This window comes from Sorex araneus, chromosome 9 (assembly GCF_027595985.1).
Source record: "Sorex araneus isolate mSorAra2 chromosome 9, mSorAra2.pri, whole genome shotgun sequence".
Lineage (NCBI taxonomy): Eukaryota > Metazoa > Chordata > Mammalia > Eulipotyphla > Soricidae > Sorex > Sorex araneus.
The window spans coordinates 54,604,995-54,632,927 of NC_073310.1; the positions used below are offsets into that span (position 1 = coordinate 54,604,995).

The 27,933-nt window shown below is 36.8% G+C and overlaps 2 protein-coding genes across 9 annotated transcripts in view; one reads left to right on the forward strand and one right to left on the reverse strand.

Moving 5' to 3' along the window:
* Positions 1-21,117, forward strand: part of ABI1 (abl interactor 1) — a 96,512-nt gene extending 75,395 nt beyond the window's left edge. The window contains exons 8-12 of one of the 8 annotated variants that reach the window (XM_004605363.3): positions 933-1,013; positions 5,092-5,268; positions 8,491-8,577; positions 12,533-12,718; positions 19,024-21,117. In XM_004605363.3, coding sequence (XP_004605420.1) covers positions 933-1,013; positions 5,092-5,268; positions 8,491-8,577; positions 12,533-12,718; positions 19,024-19,199 — 707 coding nt within the window. In that variant the 3' untranslated portion in view covers positions 19,200-21,117. The remainder of the gene's footprint in view (positions 1-932; positions 1,014-5,091; positions 5,269-8,490; positions 8,578-12,532; positions 12,719-19,023) is intronic. The other 7 variants (XM_055147452.1, XM_004605365.3, XM_055147454.1 and 4 more) reach the window with 7 other exon arrangements.
* The window catches only part of PDSS1 (decaprenyl diphosphate synthase subunit 1), a 46,093-nt gene continuing 38,047 nt past the window's right edge, over positions 19,888-27,933 (reverse strand). The window contains exons 10-11 of the mRNA XM_055147457.1: positions 24,989-25,069; positions 19,888-21,362 (exon numbers count right to left, since the gene is read on the reverse strand). Coding sequence (XP_055003432.1) covers positions 21,222-21,362; positions 24,989-25,069 — 222 coding nt within the window. The 3' untranslated portion in view covers positions 19,888-21,221. The remainder of the gene's footprint in view (positions 21,363-24,988; positions 25,070-27,933) is intronic.

Consider the following 27,933-nt stretch of genomic DNA (forward strand, 5'->3'; position numbering starts at 1 on the left):
TTGGTTTCATATTCTTCGTGGTTTTATGTTTTTTTGAGTGCACATTTATATATGCACATTTATCTCATACATTCATGTATATAAAGCATATTAAAAAGCTTTATTTGGGTCATTTAGGCCCTAGTCAAGGGTGATATGAGGGACCAGAGCCAACAGTATAGTTGGTAGGGTGCTTGTCTTGCATGCAACCGACCCTGGTTTGAATACTGGCATGTTCTATGGGCCCCTGTGCACTGCCAGGAGTGATTCCTGAGTGCAGACTCAGGAGCAACCCCTGAGCATTGCCAAGTGTGGCCCAGAAACAAACAGAAGTGATAGGAATTTTTTACAGAGCACTCGATTGTTGATCCTCTGACCATAGGATTGGTGTCTGTAATGGGAATTATGTATTAAGTTGTGTTGCTTCGTAGTCTAGTATTTCAACTCTGGTATTAGCTTGTTTGGGGACTTTACTAAATATGTATGACAGTCAATACATATTTCAGTAAAATGCTATAAAATGAAGTTAAAGTAAGAAAAGTTCTTTTACTTTTTAGTGTGAAATTATGAGAAATCATTACTGAGTACTAAATTAACTCCTTGGTAATTAGTAATGGAAATGAAGACTTTCTATCAATATTATAATGATAAATTTTAAGTACGACATTAAAACTTTTAAGGAAAAATTCTTTAACTTCTCAGGGATGTTGAAATAGAAATGTCTACTTATAAAAACAAGCATGTTTTATCATTGATACAGGTATGAACTTAGTGGTCTTTTTTGCCTAGTAAAATTCTTACTCATTTGAACATGCTATACATATGGGTGTCTCTCACGTTCTTTTTTTTTTTCCTTCTTCTTCTTCTTTCCAATACATTGTACTTTCTTACTGTTTCAGAATGTTTAGTTCTCTTTCTTGCACTCTGACCTGAATTATAAACTATTTTATTAGAAAACATTTCTGTCCCTCCTCCTTCTGGAGCTCCACCAGCACCACCTCTTCCACCACTCCTCCCAGTGAGCACTGTGATAGGTGAGATTGCATAACCATTGGAGTGATTTGACTTATTTTGCATAATTCATAATGAACTCCTGTTAGATGCTACCTTTTATAGTTCTTAGGTCATAGGTGATAATACAAAGGTTAATGTATTTAATCTAATTTACACTAATTTCTCCTGGGGAAAGCCTCTGAAGTTACTCTGGAAAAAGATACAAAATAACTTTCTAATTTCTAAGTATTGTTATGTTTGGTTTGTAAATCAACTGTGGTTTATATTTGTTTAGGTTTCTCTAGAAAAATTATAGCAGTGATTGTTCAAAACATGTTAAAAACAAATCATTGTACATATTTTTTTTTACTTGGAATTTGATTTGGAACTCCCTTGAACTCCCATACAACAGTCAAAGGATTAGGATGAAGGTGGATGAGCAGGAGGAATAAAAATAAAAAAGAAGGCTGAGGGGATAGCTCAATGGACTGGAATGCACGCTGGAGCCCTGGGTTTGATTCTCACCATTGCATGATCCCTTAGCAACTTTGGGAGCAGCCCTCTGTCACTGAGCTGGAAATAGCCCCTACGCACTCTTGAGTGTGGCACTAAAATTAAAAGAAGGAAGAAAGGATGTGTAGTATAGGAAAGGTTTTGTATTTATCATGTTTGAAAAACTGATAGAGCACAGTACTCATACCCGAAACCTAAAAAATAGTCACGAAGGTGAATGTTTAAAGTGTTCTGAGATCCTGTTGATATCCAGCAGATAGGTGAAAATGTAGATGCCTCTTACAAACAAATGTTGATGAGCATGTAATAGAAAGAGTTATAAGAAATAGTAATAGGAAAGTACATTGGTTGTAGAACTTTGTTAGTTTTATATTAGCTTTGGAAAATTGTCTGTTATCCACCCACAACCTAGAAGTGGGTTTCTATCCTAGATTTATCTGGACATTTACCCCACAGTATTTATTCTCAAAATATTATCACCGAGCCCATGGGGATTATGAGGATCCTTTCATGGAGTTGGATATTTTTAAAAGCGTAGTAAAAACTTTTATTTAAGGGGCTGGAGCAATAGCATAGCAGGTAGGGAGTTTGCCTTACAGGTGGCTGACCCATGTTCAAATCCCAGCATCCCATATGGTCCCCCAAGCACTGCCAGGAGTAATTCCTGAGTGCAGAGCTAGGAGTAACTCCTGTGCATCGCTAGGTGTGACCCAAAAAAAAAAAGCAAAAAAAAATTTTTTTTTTATTTAAACAAATTTATTTAGAGGAATGGGGGTGGGGGTGGCAAGAATGGGGGGAGAGAGAGAGAGGTACAAACACACATGTTCAAGAGAGAGATACATGTTCAAGGCATTTAGGAGTTTCTCCAGAGAAAAAAAGCTGAGAGTACATTTTAGGTCAAAATGTAGGCCAATCTACACGGTGAATAATGTGCCTCGGAGAGTTTTTGAGGTTAGAACTGTGTTTGTAATAATCTTAAGATTTACTTGTCTTTTTTATTCTTATTCGGTACAAGCACATATTGAAATATTTTGATTCCTATATGATATAAAAGTCATTTTGACAATGGGATGTGTACTTGTTTATTCATGTGTTTTCAAAATAAGATCAATTTTAATCTTTTAAAACTGTTTTCATTTATTTGGGGTAAGGATGGGCCACACCCAGTGGTGCTCCAGCTTACTCCTGGTTCTGCACTCACGGATCACTTCTGACAGGGCTCATGGGATCATATGTGGTTTGGGAGATCAAACCTGGCTTGGCTGTATGCAAGGCAGGTGCCTTTCCTGCTGAACTGTCTTTCCCAGCTTAATTTCTAATAGTTACCTGCCACTACAACTCATCAATAAAACCTCTGTACGGTTCTTCAAGTTTTTGAGGAGCCCCTAATACAAAAAATCGAAACCATAAGCCCTTGAGTGTTGGTTTTCAAAGTGTGACCCCAGGCCAGCAGCATAAATACTCTATGAGAGCTAGTTAGAAATGCACATTTTCAGTTCTCATTTCTCAATCAAAAACACCTAGTGTTAGAGCCCAGCAATCCTTTAGCAGAATAAGCTGTCAAGGTAAAATTCTAATTGTTGGTTTGAATCAGTGTTCTAGAGATATTCAGGTATTTATTAAAAGCAATAATAGCATTAATTCTGAGGCAAACACAAATCTACTAACGGTAGATTTGATTTATAAATTGCAGCATGTTCACATGCAAAATGCAATAAAAATGAAAGATATATCTGTATACTGATCAACATAGATGAATCTTTAGAAATATCAAATGAAAAGCGTAAGTTAACAGCATATAATCATTCCATCACAGCATTTAATAAATTTGCTGAATGTTTATTGTTTAAGGGTGTTTTGATTAGATTTAAAAAGAAACACCACAATATAAAGGAATGAAGCTTTTTATATACATTGTAGTGTCCAAAAAGAGCATATAGGAAGCCACAGCATGTTAATATTCTATTCCTGAGAGCTGGGTACTTATCTTATAGTTCTTTAAATAATATTTATATCTATGTTTGTGTGAATAAATTATATATGGCCATCATAATTATATATTGATTTCTATCACCATATGTGTAATTCTTATACATGCACAGCAAGTTATATAACATGTTAATGTGTATATATATCAGCCATGTGTCCTTTGGTTTTATTATTTCAGCATAAAATATTAAATTCTAAAATAGACATAGTTTAAAACTGCCAGTTGGGTTTTGATTTTAAATTGCCAAAACAGTTAATTTTATGCACAACTTACGAGTTAGAGAAATACAAGTCACTTTATAGAGTTTCCCTTTAAAGCAATGTAAGGGTTATTTTTGACTCTTCTGAAATATTTAGCATGTCAAGAAATCTATTAAAAGCCTTCATGACCAAAGAAAAAGTCTTCATGACTTGCTAAATTATTTTTAAAATGTGTTTCTATTTAGAAAATGAGCAAGTAGATGTTGAATAATTAGTGACTGCCTATGGCTTGGGAGCTCCAAAGTGGTACATTTTAACATTTCTTTCAATGAACAACCCCTGCTGTTATATCTAATAATTTGTCTGACCTCCAAGTGAGGTTAATTTGCACAATTGAATGAAAATTTGCTAGGATATTGTATTTTCATTTTATTATGATTAGTTAGATGTTTGGGTGGGGCAAAGAGAATAATATTAATGTGCGTACATTTGGAAAGTACAGTTAACTTTAGAGGCTTTGAACTCTGTTAACCCTTTTAAGTATTAAACTTTTTGAAATGTTTGTAATGGTGATATTGAATAAAATTTAAATGTTATAATGCTTTGATTAGTTTAGATATGCATGGTAGCTTTAAGAAATTGCTTTGGGCATAATATTAAAAAATCCTCTAGGTATGGAGGAATATGCAGACTTTTTGTACAAACTTGCCTTTAGATATCTATTTATATTTTTTATCAGTTTTATTAGAACAAAAGTTTGAATACTAGGAAGAAAATTTGTTTTTAATATAGCATATACACTAATATAACATTATATGCTCTGAAACTGGAAACTATACTTCTCTTAAAAGAAATTCTACAGTGATGTATTGGTAAAGCTGCTAATACAAAACTTCAAGTAATAGTCATGTATGTGGAAAATAAGCTTAACAGCTAAAATTTTGTAACCTAACCTGGCCTGGATTGGCTGTATAGATTCTCATACTGTGTTGTATTGATAGTGGAAAGGAAAAAGTATGTAACTTCTATATTAATACATTTACCTAAAAACTGATGCTCTCCACTTATATGGAACTTTTTTGGCACTTCCTTGGAGAGACACAGTTGACATAGAGAAGCTATATATTTTGAATAATACAGAAAAATTATGTATAATACTTGCAAAATATTACTTGAAAAATGGCAACTTAAAGTTTAAAGACTTTTTTCTGCAGCTTTCCACATTCTGTTTTTTCCTTCTGTCTGTGAGAGAACTGTTTGAGTCTTACCTTTCTTTTTTCTCTTTATGTTGTGTTTTGTGGGCTTTTAGAAGTAATCAGTGTTTCTTACTGAGAGTCCCCTCTCTTTGTTCTGCCATGTGAAGTGGTATACAATGCTCAAGTTTTTTGTTGGTTGCCTTTGACTAATGCTTTTCAGCAGCCCCGGGCTCAGCTCCTGGTTCCCAGTATGGCACAATGACCAGGCAGATTTCACGACACAACTCTACCACTTCCTCGACGTCTTCTGGTGGCTACCGACGAACTCCCTCTGTGACTGCTCAATTTTCTGCTCAGCCTCATGTTAATGGAGGTCCACTTTATTCTCAAAATTCAAGTAAGCTTGTGTTCTGCAGGCATACAGCAACAGTGGAGCTCCTTTTGAAGGAAATAATTTGAAACTGTGTTCTTCCAGTGATAGGCAACAATTAAATCTATGCCTTTTCATGTTTTTGCTTGAATCATGGCATTTTTAAGAATATTACCATTTTCAGAAAAATTCAGACTAACCAAATATATTTACGTATTAAAATTTAATTGATGTTTTAATATATTTCTATTACTAGAATTGGAATTACAGAAGAAAAACATTAAATTAAGCTTCAATTTGTTTTTAAAATAATGGTAATATTAGAGACGCTGTGAAAAGTTTTTATTTAAAATTATACAATTGCTGGCTATCACTTTGTTAACCTGTGCTGAAATGAGTTCAAAAACCTTTTAAAAACATTTGTGGTGTCTTCTTATTCTGTCTCTATAATTGTAACAGTGGGAAGGATTTTCCTTTTGTTTCTTTCTTTTCACCTTATATTGCACATCTCAACACTAACTACAATCAGTGTTTAAAGGCCAATAAAATTCAAAAATAGTTCTGGCTTACTGTGTCAGGAAATTTGAGTTGTTTAGTGTAATTATCTTAATTTTATATTAAGATGCTTAAGACAAAAAGATAAAGAAATTTGATATGACCAATTGTCCAATATTTGGTATTCCTTGGAGGCATTGATCACTGGACATAGATTGAACTATACTTTCCCATGTGCTATAACTACTTTCTAGAGCTGTGTGTTCTCTTAGCTTATTTGGAAATCACTGAATATTCGCTTACCTAGGAAATTAGTTTATATTCCTCTATTTTATACTGGTCACTGATCACTGTCATCCTGTTGCTCATCGATTTTTTTCGAGCGGGCACCAGTAACGTCTCTCGTTGTGAGACTTATTGTTACTGTTTTTGGCATATCCAATACGCCATGGGTAGCTTGTCAGGCTCTGCCGTGCGGGCGCGATACTCTCAGTAGCTTGCCGGGCTCTCTGAGAGGGGCAGAGGAATCGAACACAGGTCGGCCTTGTGAAAGGCGAACGCCCTACCACTGTGCTATCCCTCCAGCACTACTTTATACTAATATATTAAAACAGCTAGGGGGAAATTCTCTTTTGTGTGTGTATGTGTGTTTAAATTTTAGAGTTGTATTATAGCAAAAGAGTACTGAGAACTGAAAATTATCTTGGCATAAAATTTAGAAATTATCTTAGCATAAAATTTCAAAATTCACAGATAATACCAAAAGTAACACGTGTTCCCAGTCTTAAATGTTCATACAATCTGCTAAAAAAACTTCATTGATTAGATTTTACTTCATGTTTCTCTTGGGCTCCTTTTGATGATGACAGGTATCTTGTTTCTGAATATTCCACAGATTATTCATATTGGTCTCACTAGTTTTATGAATTTTCAAAATTTTTTTCTTGTTCTATATGCTTAGATTACATCTTTATGTGCACATTTTTCTTTTCCTCACTAAGATTGTTAATTTACTTGGTAAATAGCTTCTTGCAACTCTTCACATTATGACATGTTTGGTAGTTTCATTTTTGTTTTGGGGGCCATACTGACAAGTACCAGGGATGTGGGACCACTCCTGGTAGTGTTAGGGCCAGGCAGTGTGAGGGCGCTGTCAGGCACCCTATGATGCTTAAGCAGAACAGGTGATTCCAGGTCAAATCTGGGACCTCAGCAATGCAAGGAAAACAGTGTGTTCTGTCACACAAAGCCACACCTTTGTTCCCATTGTGCAGTTTTAACTTCTTGGGTACATTGTTTTGTCTCCAGAAATTTTCACTACTGAACATCTCTTTCTTTTACACATTATAAAGCAGATTCGGCCTCATCATAGATATGTATTTTCAAATTAACTATCTTTTAATTCAAGTACTATTGGTGCTATAGTTGTAACAGTGGTTTGTAAATGTTTTTAGTGTTTTGATGTGCATAATATTTTCCCTTTCTAAATATAGAGGTAATCATTAGTTTCTTTATAGCATAACTTTACTAACTTTCATAGCTAGTTACTAAGGGTTCTTTCTAAAAAAATGTTTTTTAGAGTCTTCTGTATACACAGTACCAGGATGAACAAGGGTCAGTTTCATAGTGAATTGAATATTGTTATACAGTGCGTATTCATGCACTTGCATTGCTTTGTTTAGTTAATGCTTCATTGAACATTACCTTTTCCAAGTTTTTGTGCTTAATCAACAAAATTTGCATGTTGGATTAATTAAAACAACCTTTCCATGAAATTATCCTTAGGAAGCATTAAATTGTTTTTGTCATTCCTGGTTCAATACTAAATATTGTTATTCAGTTCTGTTGATTTTATTTTTGAGCATTTGTTGGCAATTACTATCTTTAAAATGAGACAAATAGAGTAAACATGAGTGTTTTTCTACAGGTTTTAATAATACATTTGCTGTCCACATAGGCATTTGATATCAGTTTCTAATAAAACCTGCCCTCTCCAGAAAAAAAATTGCTCTATGTTTTCAGCTTCCCAGTGATACAGAAATAAATTTAGTGCAAATATCTATTTCTAACCTGTGCGGTTAGACTTAGGTTTTATTTTATTTTATGCTTTTTTTTTTCCTGAATAAAAACATTACCAGGTATAACCCAAAAATAAACACAAAAATTCAGTTTAAGAACTAGTAACCTTGTTATAGGAACAAAGGATTTTCCTGGAGAGGTGTGTATAAATTCAGGTGTATGGTAAAAACTGACTTTAAAGAAAATTGGTGATTTATCTAATAACAAGGCAACTTTCTATTTCATTTGTTTTGTTTGGTTTTTAGTTAACTCTAAAGGTTGATATATTCATTAGTCTACAGAGCTATGGTCATGGCATAGTAGCCTAGAAAAGTGCTCTGAGTAGTTTTAAAAAAAAACTCCTTAAAATTTGAAATTTTATTACATGAAAGTGAATATATGACAGTTTTTTTAAGTTTTCCCAAATATTATACTTGTAGATTAAATTAAATACATTCTTTTATGAAATCATTGACTAATTATTCAGATTTACATTTGCTCATGGGAAATGAACTTGTAGAAGATTCTGCAGGTTTTTGTTACGTTGGTTTTTGTTTTGTTTTGTTTTGTTTCATTTGCAAACTGTTCTTTGCATACTTATGTTTGTGGTCTTTGTAACTGACTTCTGCTTTTTGTTTGTTTCCTTTTCTTTCCTTTATCTGTTTTACTTCCCCCATACTGTGTTGTTGCTACCAGTTTCTATTGCTCCACCCCCACCCCCTATGCCTCAGTTGACTCCACAGATACCTCTCACAGGCTTCGTGGCCAGGGTGCAGGAAAACAGTAAGTTTGGAAAAACTGAGCTGTCAAAGAGTAGAAGCTGTCTCCTTATAGCATGCATGGCTGATGAGTCATCATTTTCCTTACTTTTATTGAGAAGCTAATCTGGTCTTGAAAATAGGTGCAGATATGTTACTGAAACTGAAGAGCACGGTCTTCAGTTTTTTTCTCTTGTGTGCATGATTACTGACCCATATAAATTCCAAAACTGCAACTTTCTTACATATTTACATGATCTAAAACATGAAATCTCATCTCTGCAGATACTTAAGGAAATCATAATCAAACACAAAAATTCAGATTGTGTAGGGACCAATAGCTTCTAGTACATATTTAGGGGAATTGTAAAACATTTTTTTTAGTCTGTTGCCAGATGATTAAGATACAGATGTAAAATTCAGTTTATTATGTAGTTGTTGTAACTGTTTATTTCTGCCTTTAGAACCAAATTTTTTTTAAAAGCTTTGTAATTTTAGATTTTTATGCATATTAATTTAGAACACATATAAAGATTGTTTTTCAGGATCAGAATGAATCTGCAAGAATAAGTAAGCTGCATCCATAGTATACATTATTAGAGTAATAAACAACCTAGAGCCTTGGTTTTGGCTACATTCTGACCTGTGAGGATTATTTCTTAGCATTTCAGAGTTTCTCAGAGTCTTCTTTAAGGCAAGATCAGGTTTAATAATTTTTGAAAATTCTTTTGAATAGATGGATTTGATTATGATAGAGTAGTTTATATCACTATCTGATTATTTGGGGCTCCAGAAGATCTCTAATCCTTAATATATAATCATTGAATATTATTTGGCAAAATGAAAAATGCCAGTTTTAGGATATTATCTTATTCCTATGTAGCTATTGGATATTAAGATGGCAAGTGGTCTTGTAGTAATTTATTTGGGGCCATTACCATGCAAATAAATCTCAGAGATTTGAACACAAATATAATTCATTTGATCACTTCATCTTCCAGGCAGATTCTGAATTTCAGCTTTTGTTGATCCCATTGTGCTATTCTCCCTGTTTCCTCTCTTCCTCTAGTCAACTGTTTGTTTATTCAGTGTTATGTACTAGGATTTGGAGACGCACAAAGTCCTACCTTTAAGAAATTATTTGGTAGGGGCTGGAATGATAGTATAGCAAGTAGGATGTTGGTCTTGCCTACAGACAACCTGAGTTCGACCTCCAGAATTGTAAAGGTTTCCTGAGCCCGCCAGGAGTGATTCAGTGCACAAAGCAGGGATAAGCCCAAAGCACCACTGGTTGCTCACCCCTCCCCATTCCCACAAAAAAATTTAATAAGCATCTAAAAAAATTTAAATAACAGGATAAACTTTTGGTCCTTACTGCTATAATATTTTTTGAACTGTGGTCAAGAGTTTAAAAAATAAGCTAATTTAAGGTTTGAAACTGCCATATAGCCAAGAATTTTAGGAAATATTTCTAAATAGCTGTAAAGTGAATATTAATTTAGTGGATCCAAAATACACTGATTAAAGTTTTGGTGACTTCAAAACTAGCAATAATAGAGCGGGTAAAGCATTTGCCTTGCACATGCTCAACACAGGATCGATCCCTGGCACCTCATATAGTCCCACAAGCCCACCAGGAGTGATCCTTGAGCACAGAAACTGTAGTAAGGTCTGAACACCACTGGATGTGGCCCAAGAACTAAAAGAAAATAAAATTAGAAAGTTAGTTTTACTATATCCTTTCTAAGTAGGCACAGTCTTTGCTAAAATGGCCCATACTACTATTTTAGTTTTTATTACCAACTTGAGTATGGGTGTTTTTTTTTTTCAGCCTCCTTGTGTTGCAGATACCCAACTTTATATCTGTTTTCTTTGAGCACATTAGGAAGATTGGTGGGAAATTGTGTGTTAGTATCTTAAATGTTCTGTTGAAGTGCAAATTTTCTTTTAAATAGCTAGTTTGTTAGGTACTCAAAATTGGTGGTAGTGAATACATGTAGCAGTTAATCTGCTATTAAATGACTTCATTCATTAAAATCATTTAAACCATGAACCTCTAAAAAATCAGTATAGTGTTTATAATAAAACAGAAAACATTTTTGTATATTCATACTCCTAGACAGACATAAAAAATTAGACTCTTGCCCTACTATATATATAAAATACAGATAAGCTGATACAGATTAAGAATATTTGGACATAATCACAAATGAGAAAAATGTTTATTAGTACCTTACAAATAAATTAATTGTAAATGCAATGCAGAGATTGAAGTAAACATAAATTGCACTTTAAATCAGTTTAAGGAATGAACTCTGGATATTTAATGTCAGGATAAATTTATACCTGTATCTTCGCCTTTTAGCACCATTAGAAAGTTTTGTGGAAGAGCAACTGACAAAAGTCAGATGGATCCGAACATTAGATAGGAAAATAGGTGTAGATCTTTATGATACCTATCAGAATGAGCATCACTGCACAGGATTTGTTTTCTACTAGTTTTCTCTCCTAACAAGATAAAATAGAAATCACAGAGTTAAAGTCCTTATGGAAATAGCACTGTTACCTGTAGATGTTTTGAATCTAGGTCCATTATTATAGTTTCAGCACACTACTCTATATACAGTACAGTAGTAAGTTTTAAAACCTATTTTACAGATAGGTTATGACCACTTTTTTAAAACCACATAAATAGTCCCAGAAATGGTCGTTTGAGTTAGTATTGAGTTGATACTCTAAACTTCACCCCTTACCAGATTCTGTATAATTCCTATATGAATTTGTATCAGAATATTTTCTTGGGCTACACAAAGGATGGAGCACATGTGTTATGTGGGAGGCACAGATTTAGTCCTCTGCACTGTCAGGTTTGGACCAAAATAATGACACCCAAAAAACAAAAACCCACCACACAAAACAAAAATTTCCTCAATGTTTCTTTTTAAAGGTTTGTGCATCAGACATTTAAATTAAGAATTAGTTCTGTGCCAGCTGTGAATTCCTTACTATTGGGAGCATCTGTTACCTGGTATCATAATCATTTAGTGAACACAGTTCTAGTTTGACATTTCCCCATGTCACTGTTTACACCTTTTATTATTTAAATCACACACATATACATACTACGACCATCTGGAATTTCAGATATGATTTTTGTTTTTGCATGATGTAGGTACTTTTCTGTTTTTGATTTTAAATGACATCTTCTTTTAACACTTTGTTTCAAATTGTTTACTGTGGATATATTCGTAGAAAATTTGACCTAGTCTTTCCCTCTCATCTTATGCATATTATTTTACTTGCTGTGATGTAAAACTCTTACTGATTTCTACATTTAAAAAATTGATCATCAGTATGGACATTTTGAAAATGATTCACTAAGATTTTGTACTAGTTTGGAATTATTTAAGTTTGAATTTTCTCTTGTAAATGTAAATGCTAGAAAACCTACAATTAATAGAAGACCTAAAACCACCAACTTTTCTTTGTCCATTAAAACAAAAATAAAAATTCTTCACTCTGAACTGGGGACTTAATTCTAGGGAACAAAAGATATGAAAACCAAAATCAGGGACATGGATGTACACAGTGAGTGTTTATTGGACTATTATGTTTTAGTAAATTTACTGTAGTCCAAATGATGAAAGAAACATAAGGAGCTAGCATAAGAATGATATTTCTTCTGACATGAGCTTGGAATAAGGAAATTTCTCTTTCTGATCCTTACAAAAACAGTTATTGTCTCCTAACCTCCTGCATTCATTAATTTGTAGTACTCCCTAATACCCTTAGATTGTTTTATTATTGCAAAATTAGTCCTAAGAGTAATATAAGCCTTAACCCACCAAGCTTTTTTGTTTCTAATCATTGCATGTTTTATTAGAGTGCATGCTGATATGAATTAGAACTTTCTTAATGCCACTTATAAATTTTCTGTTATTCTAATTTTTGATTCAAGTTAATTACCTGAATTTTTTTAGTTGCTGATAGTCCAACACCACCACCACCACCTCCACCAGATGATATTCCCATGTTTGATGACTCTCCACCTCCACCACCACCACCACCAGTGGATTATGAAGATGAAGAGGCTGCAGTAGTTCAGTACAATGATCCATATGCAGATGGGGATCCTGTTTGGGCTCCTAAAAATTATATTGAGAAAGGTAAGTATAGCCATCAAGTTGATACGAATGAAGGTAACCTAATTGCAGAATTTTAGAGATATTAAGAACATACAGTTCAGTGTTTTTCAACTTTTTCAACCTTACCAGCCAAGATGATTCGATTAAACTTTCCCCCCTTTATTTTCCCATGTAAAGGGAGGATTCTTTCTTGGTTTCATTAATTAATGTATATTACAATGTTTAAGATGACATGTTTTACAATGACATTTAAAATGACTTGGAGATTAACTTGCATGCCTGAATTTGGGGGGATGTGGGAGCAGGGTACACCCAGTAGTCCTCAGGGCTTACTTCTGACTGTGCTCAGGGCTCACTGCCTGTTGTGCTTGGAATATCGTATGTGGTTCCAGAGATTGAATCTTTTTGGCCTACCTGCTTTTTTTTTTTTTTTTTTTTTTTTTGCTTTTTGGGTCACACCCAGCGATGCTCAGGGATCACTCCTGGCTCTGCACTCAGAAATTACCCCTGGCCATGCTCAGGGGACCATACAGGATGCTGGGACTCCTTTTTAAATTTTAAATTTTTAGATACAAAGTTTCCAATTATTTTAAGGCCTTAGACATTTTATCTGAAATTTTTATTAAACATAAAGCTTTAAAGTCCTTTACTTTAAAAAAAAAACAAAAACCTTAGCTGTTTAATTTATGAAATGCAGGAGTGAGCCCAGGGCCAGAAAAATAAATATACAGCAAGTAGGGAGCTTGCCTTGCTCTCAGCAGACCCAAATTCGATCTCTAGCAACCCATAGGGTCCCCAAGCCTGCCAGCAGTGATTCCTGAAAGCAAAGCCAGCAGTAGTTTCCTAAGCACTAGTGGGTGTGGCCCCCAAACAATAACAAATTAAAAGAAAAAAAAAGCAGAAAGAAAAAAGGCAGGTATGGGGCTGGAGTGATAGCACAGCGGGTAGGGCGTTTGCCTTGCACGCGGCCGACCCGGGTTCAATCCCCGGCATCCCATATGGTCCCCCAAGCACCGCCAGGAGTAATTCCTGAGTGCAGAGCCAGGAGTAACCCCTGAGCATCGCTGGGTGTGACCCAAAAAGCAAAAAAAAAAAAATTAAAAATACGTTGATTGCCATGAGAAAAAAACATTAAATTATTGTTTTAGTTAGGTGATTATAAAAGAGAAGATAATCTTTCACTTCACAAAATTATATAACTCCTGACATCCAAACTTACCACATCTATTGTTACTTACAATTATCAGAAAGTAGTGTGTGGAAAACAACCAAATTTTATTTTTATTAAGTTTATCATTCCTTCCACCCAATTCTGTGCTATTTTAAAAACTTTTTCTGAGAGTTCTAGGGGGAAAATTCTTATAGTTTAATTGATCACATGATCACTTTTGATATATATTTCCATTTATTTATTTTGATTAGTGGGTCTTAAGTAAACAGTTCTTCAGGTCTGTGACTTTTTTGTCCTGCCCATATTTTGAGTAAACACTACAGGAAATTTTTGTTTTCCTTTTTTTAATTGTTACATATTGTTCAAGAAGTCTTGAGTACTTTACATTCTCATTTTAAACATTTGTATATGTATAGCGACAATGTTTTTCCCTTTTTTAAAATTGAATCATCCAGAGATACACAGTTACATGACTGTTCTTGATTGGGTTTCAGTCATAACAATGTTCTAACACCCATCCTTCACCTGTGAACATTTCCCACCACCAGTGTCCCCAGTTTTCCTTCTCCCACCCCCTACCTCTGTGACAGACAATTTTCTTCTTCTCTCTCTCCCTCCTCTCCCTCCTCTTCCCATTTCCCCTTTTAAGCATTGTGGTTTACAATACAGGTATTGAGAGGCTATCATGTATGTACAATGCCAATTTTAACTAGTCTCAATTATGGCTCTTTGGGCCACACCTGATGGTGCTTAGGAGTTATTTCTGCTCTGTACTCATGAATCACTCCTGGCAGGCACAGGGGACCATTTGGGGTGCCAGAAGGTCAAATCCAGGCCAACCGTGTGTAAGGCAAGAGCTCTACGTGCTCTTACTAGCTCTCTAGCCCCCAACCTGTTATTTTCTCTGTTGTGCTGTTTCTCTGGCCCCCTAATCTGTTATTTCCTGACTTGAAAAGTAGTTGCAAAGGAGACTATTACATTTATATACATTGATGAATTTGGAATGATACATGCAGTACTAAAGAATTGTTTCACAAATTGTAATAATGAGCCTTAAGCCAAAGATCATCCACACATCATTTTTATGAGACCAGATAATAAATATTTTAAATGTTTCCAGTCTTATAGTTTCTTTTCATCACTACAGACTGTACAATAGCTTCCATGGACAGTACACAGATGTATGGAAGTGGCTTTGTATCAATAAAAATTTATGAACAGAAAGGGTAGTAAAGTGTTTACCCTGCACATGGATGACCTGGGTTTGACCCCTGAGCACCACCAGGAATCCTGAGTACAGAACCAGAAGTAATCCATGAGCATCAGCTATGGGCCAAACCACACCCCCCCCCCAAAAAAAAAAGAAAAAGAAAAAAACACAGCTAAGATCTGTTACTGTTGTTAAAAAGTCTTTAATGAAAGCCTTTCTAGCCACAATACAAAAACTAGTTTGAGGCTTTGTTAGTAATATGACATGACAGATTCCCAGTGAAAATTAGCTTAAGTTCTAATTGTTTTGTAACAATTGTATTATTGTTTGGTTCTGTATTTTTCTTTTGTTTAATTTTGGGCCACAGCTAGTGGTGCTTAGGGCTTACTCCTGGCTCTGAGCTCAGGGATCCTGGTGGGGCTTTGGGACACCATGTGTGGTGTCCTACCTGTTGTACTATTCTGGCCCAATGTATTGTATTTCTAATCAAATAAAAGATTTCAGGGATATGAAGAATTTATGTTTATGTTTTTTATTATGTTAAAGTAGGACTAGAGCATTAGATTTAAGGTCTAATGCATAATATGTGCAGATGGTAGAATTTAGCTCCTTACATCAGTTTGAATTCTGGAAAGTTGTATGTATTTTGAACTTTTTAAAGACTTTATTATTGAATCGCTGTGAGATCTTCATAAAGCTGTTCATAATTAGATTTCAGTTGTACAATATTCCAACACCCATCCCTCCACCAGTGTACATTTCCCAGCACCAGTGTCCCAATTTCCCATCCATCACCTCCATCACCCCTCAAGCTTGCCTCTATGACAGACATTTTTCCTCTCTTGCTTTCGCTCCCCCTCCCTTCTCTCTCTCTCTCCTTCTCTCTCACTCCTCCCCCCCCCCCACAGTAAGAATTACCATATGAGAGAATATTCATTTGGGGAGAGGAAATAGGGTGGAAATTTTAATTGCAAAGGGAATGTGGAAAATGGAAACATAAGTTGGACACTTGTATTTTTTACTGACTTCTTGGGGGCAGCTAAGAACATGAGGAAACAAATTTTCATTCTTCTGAAAGCCTGAGAGCATTACACCTTTGTCATAATCAGTTTATCTATACCCTAGCTCAGTGATCTTTAATCATTGGTCCATGGCTGCTGCTGATCCACAGAGGTAGAAAGATTAAAGAGCATTGTCTTAGCCCCTGAAACTGTGGGTATGACCAGGGGCCTTGTGACTGTGAAGTTTTAAAGAATTTAACAACTGTAAAAGTATTTTGAAGGCTAACGACCATCAAGTATTAATTCAAAATCCAATACACAGTGAATCCTAATGTCTTTTTTTTTTTTTCCTTTCTGGGTCACACCCAGCAATGCTCAGGGATTACTCCAGGCTTTGCACTCAGGAATTACTCCTGGCTGTTCTCGGGGGACCATATGGGACGCTGGGAATCGAACCCAGTCGGCCGCATGCAAAGCAAATGCCCTACTCGCTGTGCTATCCCTCCAGCCCCCTCCATCCCCAATGTCTCTTTGAGAATATTCTTTATCTAGTATTGCATTTCTCAGGCACAGGGGGGGTCCACAAATGGAAGATGTTTAAAAATATCTGATCTATACTAATTTTAAGGCCTTGTGAATTGAAATACAAAGAAATTAATGTTAACAAATTAAACATAATAAAACTGGTGTTTTATTATTACACTGTCTTATTTACTATGAGTTTATCTCTAGTAAGTATTCCATTTTGGGACATAAGCTTTTAGCTAAAGATAACAAGATGATAATCTGATATTTATGTTTTGAAGTTTTTTCAAATTTAAAGTTATTGAACTCAATCTCAATTCTATCTCAAATACTGCAGCAGAATTAAAATGAAGGATTATGGACTTGTTGAGTCCACTTTAGTGAAGCATTTTGTCAAGGACAGGAAGATGGCCTATCTTAATTTAGCAGGTGATGATATAGATTAGTACTTCAGGTATCAATACTTTAGGTATCTCCCTAGGTCAGAATTCTCCCGTATTATAATTCAGAATAATCATTGGAAGAGAATACACCTTCCTTAAGGAAAAATATGAGTCCCTGGATCTTTAAATGTCTTAAAAACTCAGTATTTTAAGAAAAGGTCAAACAAGGCATCACTGTATAACTATCATTCTGTTGCGCATTGATTTGCTCGAGTAGGCACCAGTAACATCTCTAAGTGAGACTTGTTAACTGTTTTTGGCATATTGAATACACCACGGGTAGCTTGCCAGGCTCTGCCATGCAGGTGAGATACTCTCGGTAGCTTGCCTGGTTGTCTGAAAGGGACAGAGGACTCGAACCCTGGTCGGCTGCGTGCAAGGCAAATGCCCTACTGGCTGTGCTATCGCTCCAGCCAAACAAGGTATATATACAAAAAAAATACCACACATTTTACATAAAACCAGAATATGACATGTAATTTCAGAGCTGAATTGTGTTCTAATAACATATATGTTATTAGAACATGTAAGTTATGTTCTAAAAAGAATATGGAATAATTAATCAGTTGTTACTAGCACTACTACATAAACCAGTAATTTGAAAAATGAGGACTGTTTTGAAGCCTTTGTCTTCCACAACACTGAGAAGGAAGGAAATATTTCGAACTCAATCATGAATTGGTATCTGGAAATACAGTACAGTGGAGTAGAGTGGGTTTGGCCCTTTGCGTACATGGCCGAACTGATTCAATCCGGGACCCGATACGGTAACCCATGCTCTGCCAGGAGTGGTCCTTCAGCACAGAGCCAGAAGGAAGTGCTGAGCACAGCCAGCTATGGCCGCCAAGCCAAAACATACCATAGAATTGCCAGACAGTTCTCTTTAAGTTTTAAAGTCCTATTGACCTTACCGTGTAAGTATTCTCTTTAAAAAGTCCTAGACATAGCCCCATAAATAACATTAGTATATTTCTTTTTAAAAATTTTTAAAAATTTAAAAAACCTAATTTATAAAGTTACTGATACTTGGTTTTTAGGCATTTGGTGCCAGTTCCCGTCAGTGTCAACTTCCCCAGAAATGTTCAGTTCTCCATCCTCCAACTCCTGCCCTACCTGCCACCTTGCCAGACACATTACAAAGTTCAGTGGTTGCAGCTTAGATCTCATGTTTTCAGTGTTAACCAAGTCTGTGCTTTGATACATAGCTATACCACTCTCCCACCTCACCAGTATACCCAGAACCCTGATCCCCCTTCCCTATTACTTCCTTTCTTATCTCTTCCTCTCCCCCTTGATTACTTTTTATCTGTCCTCCCTAAATTCTGGGGTCAAGGGTGTTGTAGGCATATCCCTATACTATGTTACATTCACATGACTCTTTTCTTGGGTTGAGTAAGATGTGTGCTTTACCTGCCAGTGGTTGATTGGCAGATTGACTAGAGAGCTAAAGCACAGCGGGGATAGCAGTGGCTTGCATTCAGCTGACTCTGGTTCAATTTCTGACAGCACATAAGGGCTCCTGGGTACCACCGGAGTCATGCCTGAGCGCAGAGCCAGGAATAGACCTTCAGCTATTGAGCGTGGCCCCAAGTGAACAAACAAAGAGAAAAATCATGTTACACAAAATGAGTTGTTGCCTGGTTTGCTAATTAAGCAGCATTGCCTGATAGTTACTTGAAAGAAACTGGTGTTTTGAATATGGTAGGAGCTTAGCAGATAATTTGAATAAGTTAATTGAAAAACTAATAAATCCTAAAATTTCAAGATCTGTCATAGATTGTAGAAGCTATTGATATCTCTCGTTTGATTGAATTGCCAGTTTCACCTTAAGAACAAGACACTGCCTACCTATATTAATGTGAGAATTAATACTACTCATATGTATAGTTGGTTGTTATAGTTTTTATTAGCATTGGATTTAAATGTGATTGAATATTGGTTATAGTACATAATATATCTCTACTTTTTCTTTCTAGTTGTGGCAATATATGATTACACGAAAGACAAGGATGATGAGCTATCGTTTATAGAGGGTGCAATCATTTATGTAATAAAGAAGAACGATGATGGATGGTATGAAGGAGTCTGCAATCGAGTGACTGGTTTGTTCCCTGGGAACTATGTAGAATCAATCATGCACTATACTGATTAAACTTTTGCTTTAAAAGTAGGTTATTACTGTGTCATGCTGTGGGACTATTATGGTTAACAGAATTGTCTTAAAATGCGCCCATATTTTCAGGACATGCTGTTTTATTGGTGTAACTGAATGTCTACCTGTAAGCATAAATCTTTGAGGCAGTTTCTGTATTGCTAAATGGCAACTTAAACAGACACTGTCCATAACTGATTATGCTTAATATACTTACATATTGTTAACTTTATGACCAGCCTAATTATTTTGGGGGTGTGGGGTATAATATTTAACAAATCATGATTCAGATTGTACCATTACATGTTCAGTGCAGCATGGTTACTAATGCTATGTCAAACTAATATTAAAATCAAAAAACTTAAAAGCTGGTGCTGGTCATACTTTTATTTAGATTCTCTGATTCTTCAAATATGCTATTTGTTTAAAGCATGCATACAAATTCATGTAATTAAATATACTTAAAAAATCCAAGATGCTTCCAATTTGTGTAATATTTGAGAGTATTTGTACTGAGGTCTCTTGAAATGAATTGAGTCTCTAAGGTCTCCATGTGAAACAAAGGGTTATCTGTAATGTTGTAATTTGTACCTAAGTTTTTTAATGAGTGAATTTGCATTATAAATTTTTTCCATTCATAAATATATAAGTGAACCAAAGGTTTTTGTCCTTTCCTTCACTGGTTTGCTTTAAAAAAAAAATGATACTGATTTATTGCAGAATTAATGGTTCTATTTTCTCAATATATTAACTTGGAAAAACATTTTAGCCTTATCTCACTGTCCCAACAGCAATGTGATTGATTTTGCAGATTTAAAATCTGAATGGTTATTTACAAGTCAATCTACTGAATTTCTTTTCTAAAGTAACTTTTTCAAAGCTAAGAAAAATGTGTTCAAGTGTGCACATTCTGTAAGTAAAATTCTTAAGTATTGCTGTGGTTAAGCAATTCCTCAAGTTTTTCAGTGGACTGTTGTACACTGGTCCAATGAAAGGAAATTATAATTCTTTTACATACTGTTTTATACAAGTGAATGCAATTGATCTTTGAACAGGCACTATTTAATCCATTATCTGGCACTAGCAACAAAAAGATTTTTAAAATTAAATAGTTGGGGAAAAGGTGGGTCATGTATTAAATCAATAAAGAGGAATATATATCTGATCAATAGATTTGTATTGTCTTTTGACATAATTGAAATGCAACACATGCACTTTGTGTGTCTCCTCTTAATTTAAGGGAGGTTTCGAGGGATGTTTTCTTATTTTATGTATAATTCTTTCTTGCCTAGAATATTAGAGCACTCAATTGTGGGTTTCTGTGTATTGAGGATTTGTTTGAATTTCAAATTGCAGTCATGTACTGAGTGTTACAGACTTATAAAGCATAGTAAGTGGTAAGACTAGTGCAAAACATTTATTTCTGAAAATTAAAGACCATTATTGCTATAAAATCAATGTGACTGATGCGTATGCATTTTGCCTTTGTTAATTTTAAACATGATTTCATTATCACTAGTGTTCAGCTAGCTACTTTAATTTTTTTTCAGTGAAATGTTCTCTTACTTTTGTATATAACCTGGTGTCTAAATTTTATGTACAGTCTTTTATAATAAACCAGTCTCCTATATTAAGTTTCCGATATTGTTAAAATCTAATTGGACTGAAATGTATATTTGTCCATTTTCTGACCTTTATTCCATGATAAAGAGATAAACCATTTGAATTTTAACATTATTTATTTATGTAATGGCTTTACATGTGGATATTAACAGTGTAAACAATACCACATAAAACCCACAAGATAGCAATTTGAAATTTCTAGGACTAGACAGATTCAGATGGTTTAATGACATTTAAAAAGTTTTCTGAAAAAATTTACCAATAAAAAAATTGCCCATCATAAGGGTTGAAATGATTTTTGAAGTGATTTTTGGTTATCTGCACATGAAGCAACATATATTCCACAAAATTCTTTAGGCACAGTCTGGTAAAATAGCTGCCAGAAGTAGCAAATAGTTGTCATTTATCTCTAGTGAGCACAATTTCTGAAAGTTGTATGAGGGCATCTCTCTCTGGGGATGGTCGAAGTTTACTGATCTCTCTTACTGCCTCATGGCAGTACTGCTGGGCGAGGTAGGTTGTTTGTTGCACACCATCACTCTGAAGGATAAAAAACAACAGGTCATTGGGTCAGCTCTTAAATTCTTGCTCTCTCTTATGAATCAGAATACTTTAGTCAAACTGTTTGTTATGTTCTCCTTAACATATTTTGCCTTCTTTCTAAATGCTTTTTCTTTCACATTAGCATGCAAAGCAACTGTCTCTACATACTAAGTAGCCACTCATAGTATCAGCTGCAAAGAAGTTCTAGATGTTGAAATATAATTTAAGAAATTTAAAAGAATACGTATACTGTAACATGAAAGTACAGAATATGTTTACAAAAACATTATTTCCTCCTTTGAGAGGCATCCGCCTATCCTTCAGCTAGTTTTTTGCAGACCAGATCCAACTCCTCATATATGCTCTACATCTGAGCAACATTCTTACCCTTAGGTTTTAATTTATTATTTTTCTGTGCTTCCTGATAAAATCATTTTATGATACAAATGACATGGTTCTTCTGTGTCAATTTTCTGTTTTCTCAAGCCTAGCACATCAGAGGCCACTTGGCATTGCCCAGTTGGGAATAGTAGGCCTGGCCTTTTGCCACCTTAGCCATATTCCTAGGCCTATCATAATTATATCACTGCATGTAGTTCTTTTGACAGTGCCAGTGTTGTGTAGCATCAGTTTCTCTTGCATAAGATGAGGATACTAGTGCTCCTTTTCATATATCTACACCTATACAAAAAGAGATATTTATACTCTACCCTGTGACAGTTTTATTTTTTTTATTTATTTATTTATTTTTTTTTTGCTTTTTGGGTCACACCTGGCGATGCACAGGGGTTACTCCTGGCTCTGCACTCAGGAATTACCCCTGGCCGTGCTCAGGGGACCATATGGGATGCTGGGATTTGAACCCGGGTCGGCCGCGTGCAAGGCAAACGCCCTACCCGCTGTGCTCTCTCCAGCCCCGACAGTTTTATTTTTTGATGTGGGGGACTGATTCCAGGGCCTCAAGAGCTTAAATGTCCAAGATTATATTGGTTCTTCTAAAAATCAAAACATTAAAAAAAAAAAAGTAACGGGGCTGCAGGGATAGTACAGTGAGTGAATAGGGTGCTTGCTTTGTATGCAGCTGACCCAGGCCAGGTGCAATCACTGGCACCCTGTATGTTCCTCAAGCCCCATTAGGAGTGATCTTTTCGTGCAGAGCCAAGAGCCCTAAGCATAGCTGGGTGTAACCTCCAAACCAAAAACCAACAGAAACCTTTTTCCATGACATAAGCATGGTAACTACAGTATCAAGCTGTATACCTATAATTTTGTTTTCTTCTCAGTGGTCCGAGTTCATCATTCATGAATCCTGTTATTCTAAATAAGACTTATTTTTAACATTAGTGAAAGGCTCTGATTTTCCCCACCAGTTGACATAAATTGTGACTCACAATATGACATTCTAGTTTTTCCATGCCTTGGACAGAAGCCCGCTACTGAATGAATTACCCTCTCTGGGAAAGGAGCTCCTGATTCCTATAATTTCTACTGCCTTAATCAATTCTATTCATTACTTACTTTTCTAGCACTTGCATGTTCAGCTGCAAGCTAAAATGGCTTTTTATTGACCTCTTTAGTCCATTACATTTTTCTGGTATTTCCACTCACATTTTTACTGAAATATATCTACAGAGTCATCTTTTTCTTATAGGGGACATTGAGGGACTCTCATGGTGATCCAGCTGTGCTGGCTGTATAGTTCAGTGCTTGGGCCCAATGATGCAGTGCTTCTTGGACCCTGCAGCACTGGGGACCACCAGGTCTACTATTATCTGTGGTAGTCAGGGGACCTGTAGTGTGGAGACTGAACTTAAGACCTTGTGCAGCACTTTTAGCTTCCTCCTCAGTCTTAATTTTTCAACAGGCTTTTTTCATGTCTAGGTATCCTTATGACATTAAATCCTTGGAAATCAGGTTTTAGTTATTAGGTAAGAATGATATTTGCATTTATATTTAATGATGGCTTTTTGACTGTGGTTACAGAATTCTAGGTTTAATATGTTTCCTCTTTGGGGGTAGAGCAAAAGTATACTGGATGGGCATTTGTCTTGCATGCAGCTGGCCCGAGTTCTATCCCAGACTTCCTGTATTGTCTCCTGAGCTTTTTCCCACGTGTGACTCAATTAAAAAAAAAAAAATTTAGGACCTTTGGTTGGTTTGTTATCACTTCAGTAATTGTTTTGAGGGCTTTTGTTTTGAGGGTTTTTCTTATTTTATTCCCTTGCAGTATACTTTTTATAAGATTTACTCAACCACACATCTTAACAGTTTGAAATGAGATTTCTATGATCATTAAATTTTTTTATTTTTGTTCTTATTGTTCTAAAGAATATCTCACTCTGATATTGATAGTGCAAGAGGTATACGGCTTTTGCCCTGCATGCAGCTGGCCTAAATTCAACTCCTGGCACTATTTAAGTTCCCTGAGCACAGAGCCAGGAGTAAGCCCTAAGCACTGCTGAGTTCCCACTTCCCCTATATTATGAATGCAGTATATTTGCTGCTTTTGAAGTCACCATGTGGCATTTGGGGATTGCTCCTGGCAATGCACATGGGGTATCACTATTATTTCTGAAAACTCGTCCTTTCCAGACCAGAGATATATCCGTAACAGCTATAATGCCCTCTCATACTGAATTTCTTCTTTGTTTTTGCTGGATCTCAAACCTAGGGCTCCACACACAAAGGCAGTGATCTACCACTGAGTTTACACCCCCCAATCTTCAATAATCAGTTTTATTTACTAGTGTTGCCAAATTACCCTCAGAAATTGGTAATTCAAAGCAAATTATGATGGATAGTATAGAAATAAGAGAAACATGTCCTTTGGAGTGGTTTTGCTTTTTTGAAATTTAAAAAAAAATCTAAAAGGGAAGCTTGAAATTCCTTTAAGGAATTTAAGGCTAGATCTCTGACCACTTCTTATGTTAGCTCCAACTCATTCATATGACTGGGATCCAGATGGCTGGATTTAATCAACAGTTCATTGTGAAAAGACACTCATTAAAAGTGAAAATATGCCAGAAGCATTAGCTTTTACAGAAAAGTTTTGAAGATGTGCAAGCTGTATAGTTGATGTAATATTAAATCCACTGAGTAGTGTCAGATAAGCTTAGTTTTGCCTGGTTGGCTTAATTTGTTTTTACATTAAGCTACAACTTTACAGCAGTTGTATGGAGCAAAACTGGCGTTTCTTAATTCATTCTAAGACCAGTGTAGTCTCAGGGCATGAAGGATGAGTTCAACCAAGTCCTAACAAGCACATGGCTTGTAGTATTAGACTAGTCTGGGTGCCAGAGAGAAATGCTACAGTTGGATATGGGGGTATCCCTTAGGGTCCCCCAAGATCACTGCCACGAGTAATTCTTAGCATCGCTGAGTGTAGCCTCAAACCAAAAATGGAAAAATAAGAGATGTCAATCCTGACTGCACATGAGAAGTGGGTAGCCCTACTCAAGACTAATTAGAATCTTGGAGAAGAAATCTAGAAGAAATGTGAATTTTCTGAGTTTCCCTTTCAATTAAAGATTTTTACAGTTTACAATTGAATGTCACATTACTTGGGTAAAGAACTTTGGGTGACTGTTCTGCAGTTATCCTTTTTTCTTTTAAAACAATCTTACCTGTAATACATACTGTCGAGCTCTGTCCACATCTCCTGGCAAATTGAACCGTCTCATTATCATTGCATTCATTTCTGGGAACTAATCACACACAAAAATTATTTAAGAGAATTCTTAAGTAGTTTGTAACAATAGAATGTAACCATGGGGGGGGAGGTAGTTCAAAGTTTGAGAGAACAGTGTGTAACAAAGAAGCATGGCTGGGTAGAGAGTGTTCCTGCAGGTAAGGTGCTTGGTTTGCATACTGCCAACCTGGGTTTAATCCTGGAGCCAGAACCAGAATAAACCCTGGGCACAGCTGGGAATGACCCCAAAACAAAAAAAAAGAAGAAGAAAAAAGCAAGCACAGTTAAAAGACACCATTTTCCATGTCCAGGCACTAAGCTGGTTCATAGGAGAGGCAGCTTAATCATGACTCATGTGGGTAAGGCAGATTCTTAGTCTCATGATCTGCTCTATCCTTGATCCAATGATGAGTAAGAAAGAAAAAGAATAAATATTCCTCTTGACTTCTCATATTCAGACTTTTAGAATGCACTCGAGTTACTCACCAGAAGACAGTTGGGCCTTCAAGAGGCATTTCTTCCAGGGGCAGGAGAGGAGGATGAGCAAAGGGGAGGGGGAAGGGCGCACATGCAGAAAGGTCGGGGCCCTGTTCGGATGTGCACACGTCTTTTTCTAGCTGCTGCTCAAGAGGACCTTATGTGGGGCCTGATCAAAGCTGGACTGGCCACATACAGGACAAACCTCTTCCTGCTCAGGCCCTGAGTGCATTTCTAACAAGTTTCCAGGTAATACTGATGCCAGTGGCAGTTTGCAGCCTCCTTTTCTAGAGAAAATTTGGGAATGAGGTCTGCTTCTAGTACTAAACAGTGACACTTGGAAACGGTTGAGGTTTCTGAGCAGAGATGATTCTGCACGTAAGTTGGCCTTAGTAGCTCCTCGAAGGGCCCGAGCAGTGGTCAGCACAGCAGTCAGTGCCTGCTGGGACCATTTGAGGTTCACAGTACAGCTGCCAACTGGATCTCCAATTTTCTAAGTACTATCTTGAAGCTTGTCCTGGGCACCAATTTGTTTGAGGGCCACATGTGGCCGTGAGCAGGAATTACTCCTGGCTCTGATCAGGGATCAGGTGGTGCTTGGGGGAACCATATGGGGTGCTGGAGATTGAAGCTGAATTGGGTGTGTGCAAGGCCAGCCTATTCATGGTACTCTCTTTCCAGCTCACCCTCCAGGTTTTCAATGTGCAGCCACAGCTGAAAGCATTTAGAAGAGGCAGAGGTACAGGACACTAGGCAGATTACTGTAGTTATAAGGATTGGCCGGGGCCGGAGAGAATACAGCGGGTTAGAGTGCCTGCCTTGCATGCCGCCAACCCGGGTCTGATCCCAGGCACTCCTATGGTCCCCCGAGCGTGCCGGGAGTGATTTCTGAGTGCAGTGCCAGGAGTAAGCCCTAAACACTGCTGGGTGTGGCCACGAAACAAAGACTAAGGTCAAACTAATGGTCACAGGAGATTTTTTTAAAAAATGCACTGAAGGGACCCTCTGCGCCTAAAGACTTTGATTCCAGAGATGTAACACATTCGGGCATCCAGCGCAGCATCCGATAGCAATGCACTGGGACACCGAACTGGGCTACAACTCTGTGCTGCCGGGGGTGGATTTTTTTCCTCCCCACCCTGTCTTCCTGCACGGAAAGCGGCGGCCTGGCGGCACCCACGTGGCAGGCGCCATCTTCTGTGACTCCAAACCCAGAGGTATTCGGTTTTTACTTTTGGGGCTCCCAGGAACTCATGGGAAGGGGGCGTAACCGGCACACCCTCAGCCCAGATAAATCCAGAGCCGCTGAGCGCGAATCGGACCCTCTGCGCCTAAAGACTTTGAATTCAGAGACTTCTTACAGCAATGCACTGGGACTGTGAGCTGGGCTATGTAATTTCTGGCAGAATTTTCCCTGGACTTTATACAGAAATCCAAAACCGCGCGGACGCAGCAGCGTCTGCGCGACTTAACATTTATAATTGTCAGCAATGTGCAACGGTTCCTTTTGAACAGGTCTGACTTGGGGGGGAAGCTCCAAATAATAACAGTAAGTTTTTGTTGAAATTTTGAAGGTTTTTAATGTAGCAGCCACCTCTCTAGACTGTGAACTAAGCAAAAGCCCCACGCTGGCCGACGCGGCGTGGTGTACACCATACTATGAGGCGCGGGAAGGGGGATGAGGGGGAAAAAGAAAAAAAAAAGAGAGAGAGAGTTATGTACTTGTAGCAGTGGGGCTACATATCTCTTCATTTCCAGCAATGAAAAACTAATTATCAAATGTAGTAGGTCTGTCTCTCTTGGTTGGAAGCTCCAACAACTATAGTGAGTTTTGTGTTGAATTATGGAATGTAATCAAGGTAAAGAAAAAATGAAGTGAAATTCATTAGTTATACAGTAGGGGGTACGGGGTGGGGGTGGGGGGTATACTGGGGTTTCTGGTGGTGGAATATGGGCACTGGTGAAGGGATGGGTGTTTGAATATTGTATAACTGACATATAAACCTGAGAACTTAGTAACTTTCCACGTGGTGATTTAATAAAAAGTTTTTAAAAAATGCACTGAAGATAAAAATCTATATTCTAAAATACTTAAAATTTTAGGAGAATTGTCACAATAACACAATGGAAGCCAGGACATGGTGTCGTGATTTAGATGCCAAATTTAGTGCTGGTGTTGCCTCGGCTGAGAGCGCTCCTGAACTGGTTGGACTCCAGCCTCTTCTGGCTCAAGGGGGCTCTGAGCCACCTGATCCAAAAATCCATTACTTCTGGGGCTGGAGTGATAGTACAGTGGGTAGGGCGTTTGCCTTGCACGCAGCCGACCCGGGTTTGAATCCCAGCATCCCATATGGTCCCCTAAGTGCACAGCCAGGAGTAATCCCTGTGCATTACCAGGTGTGA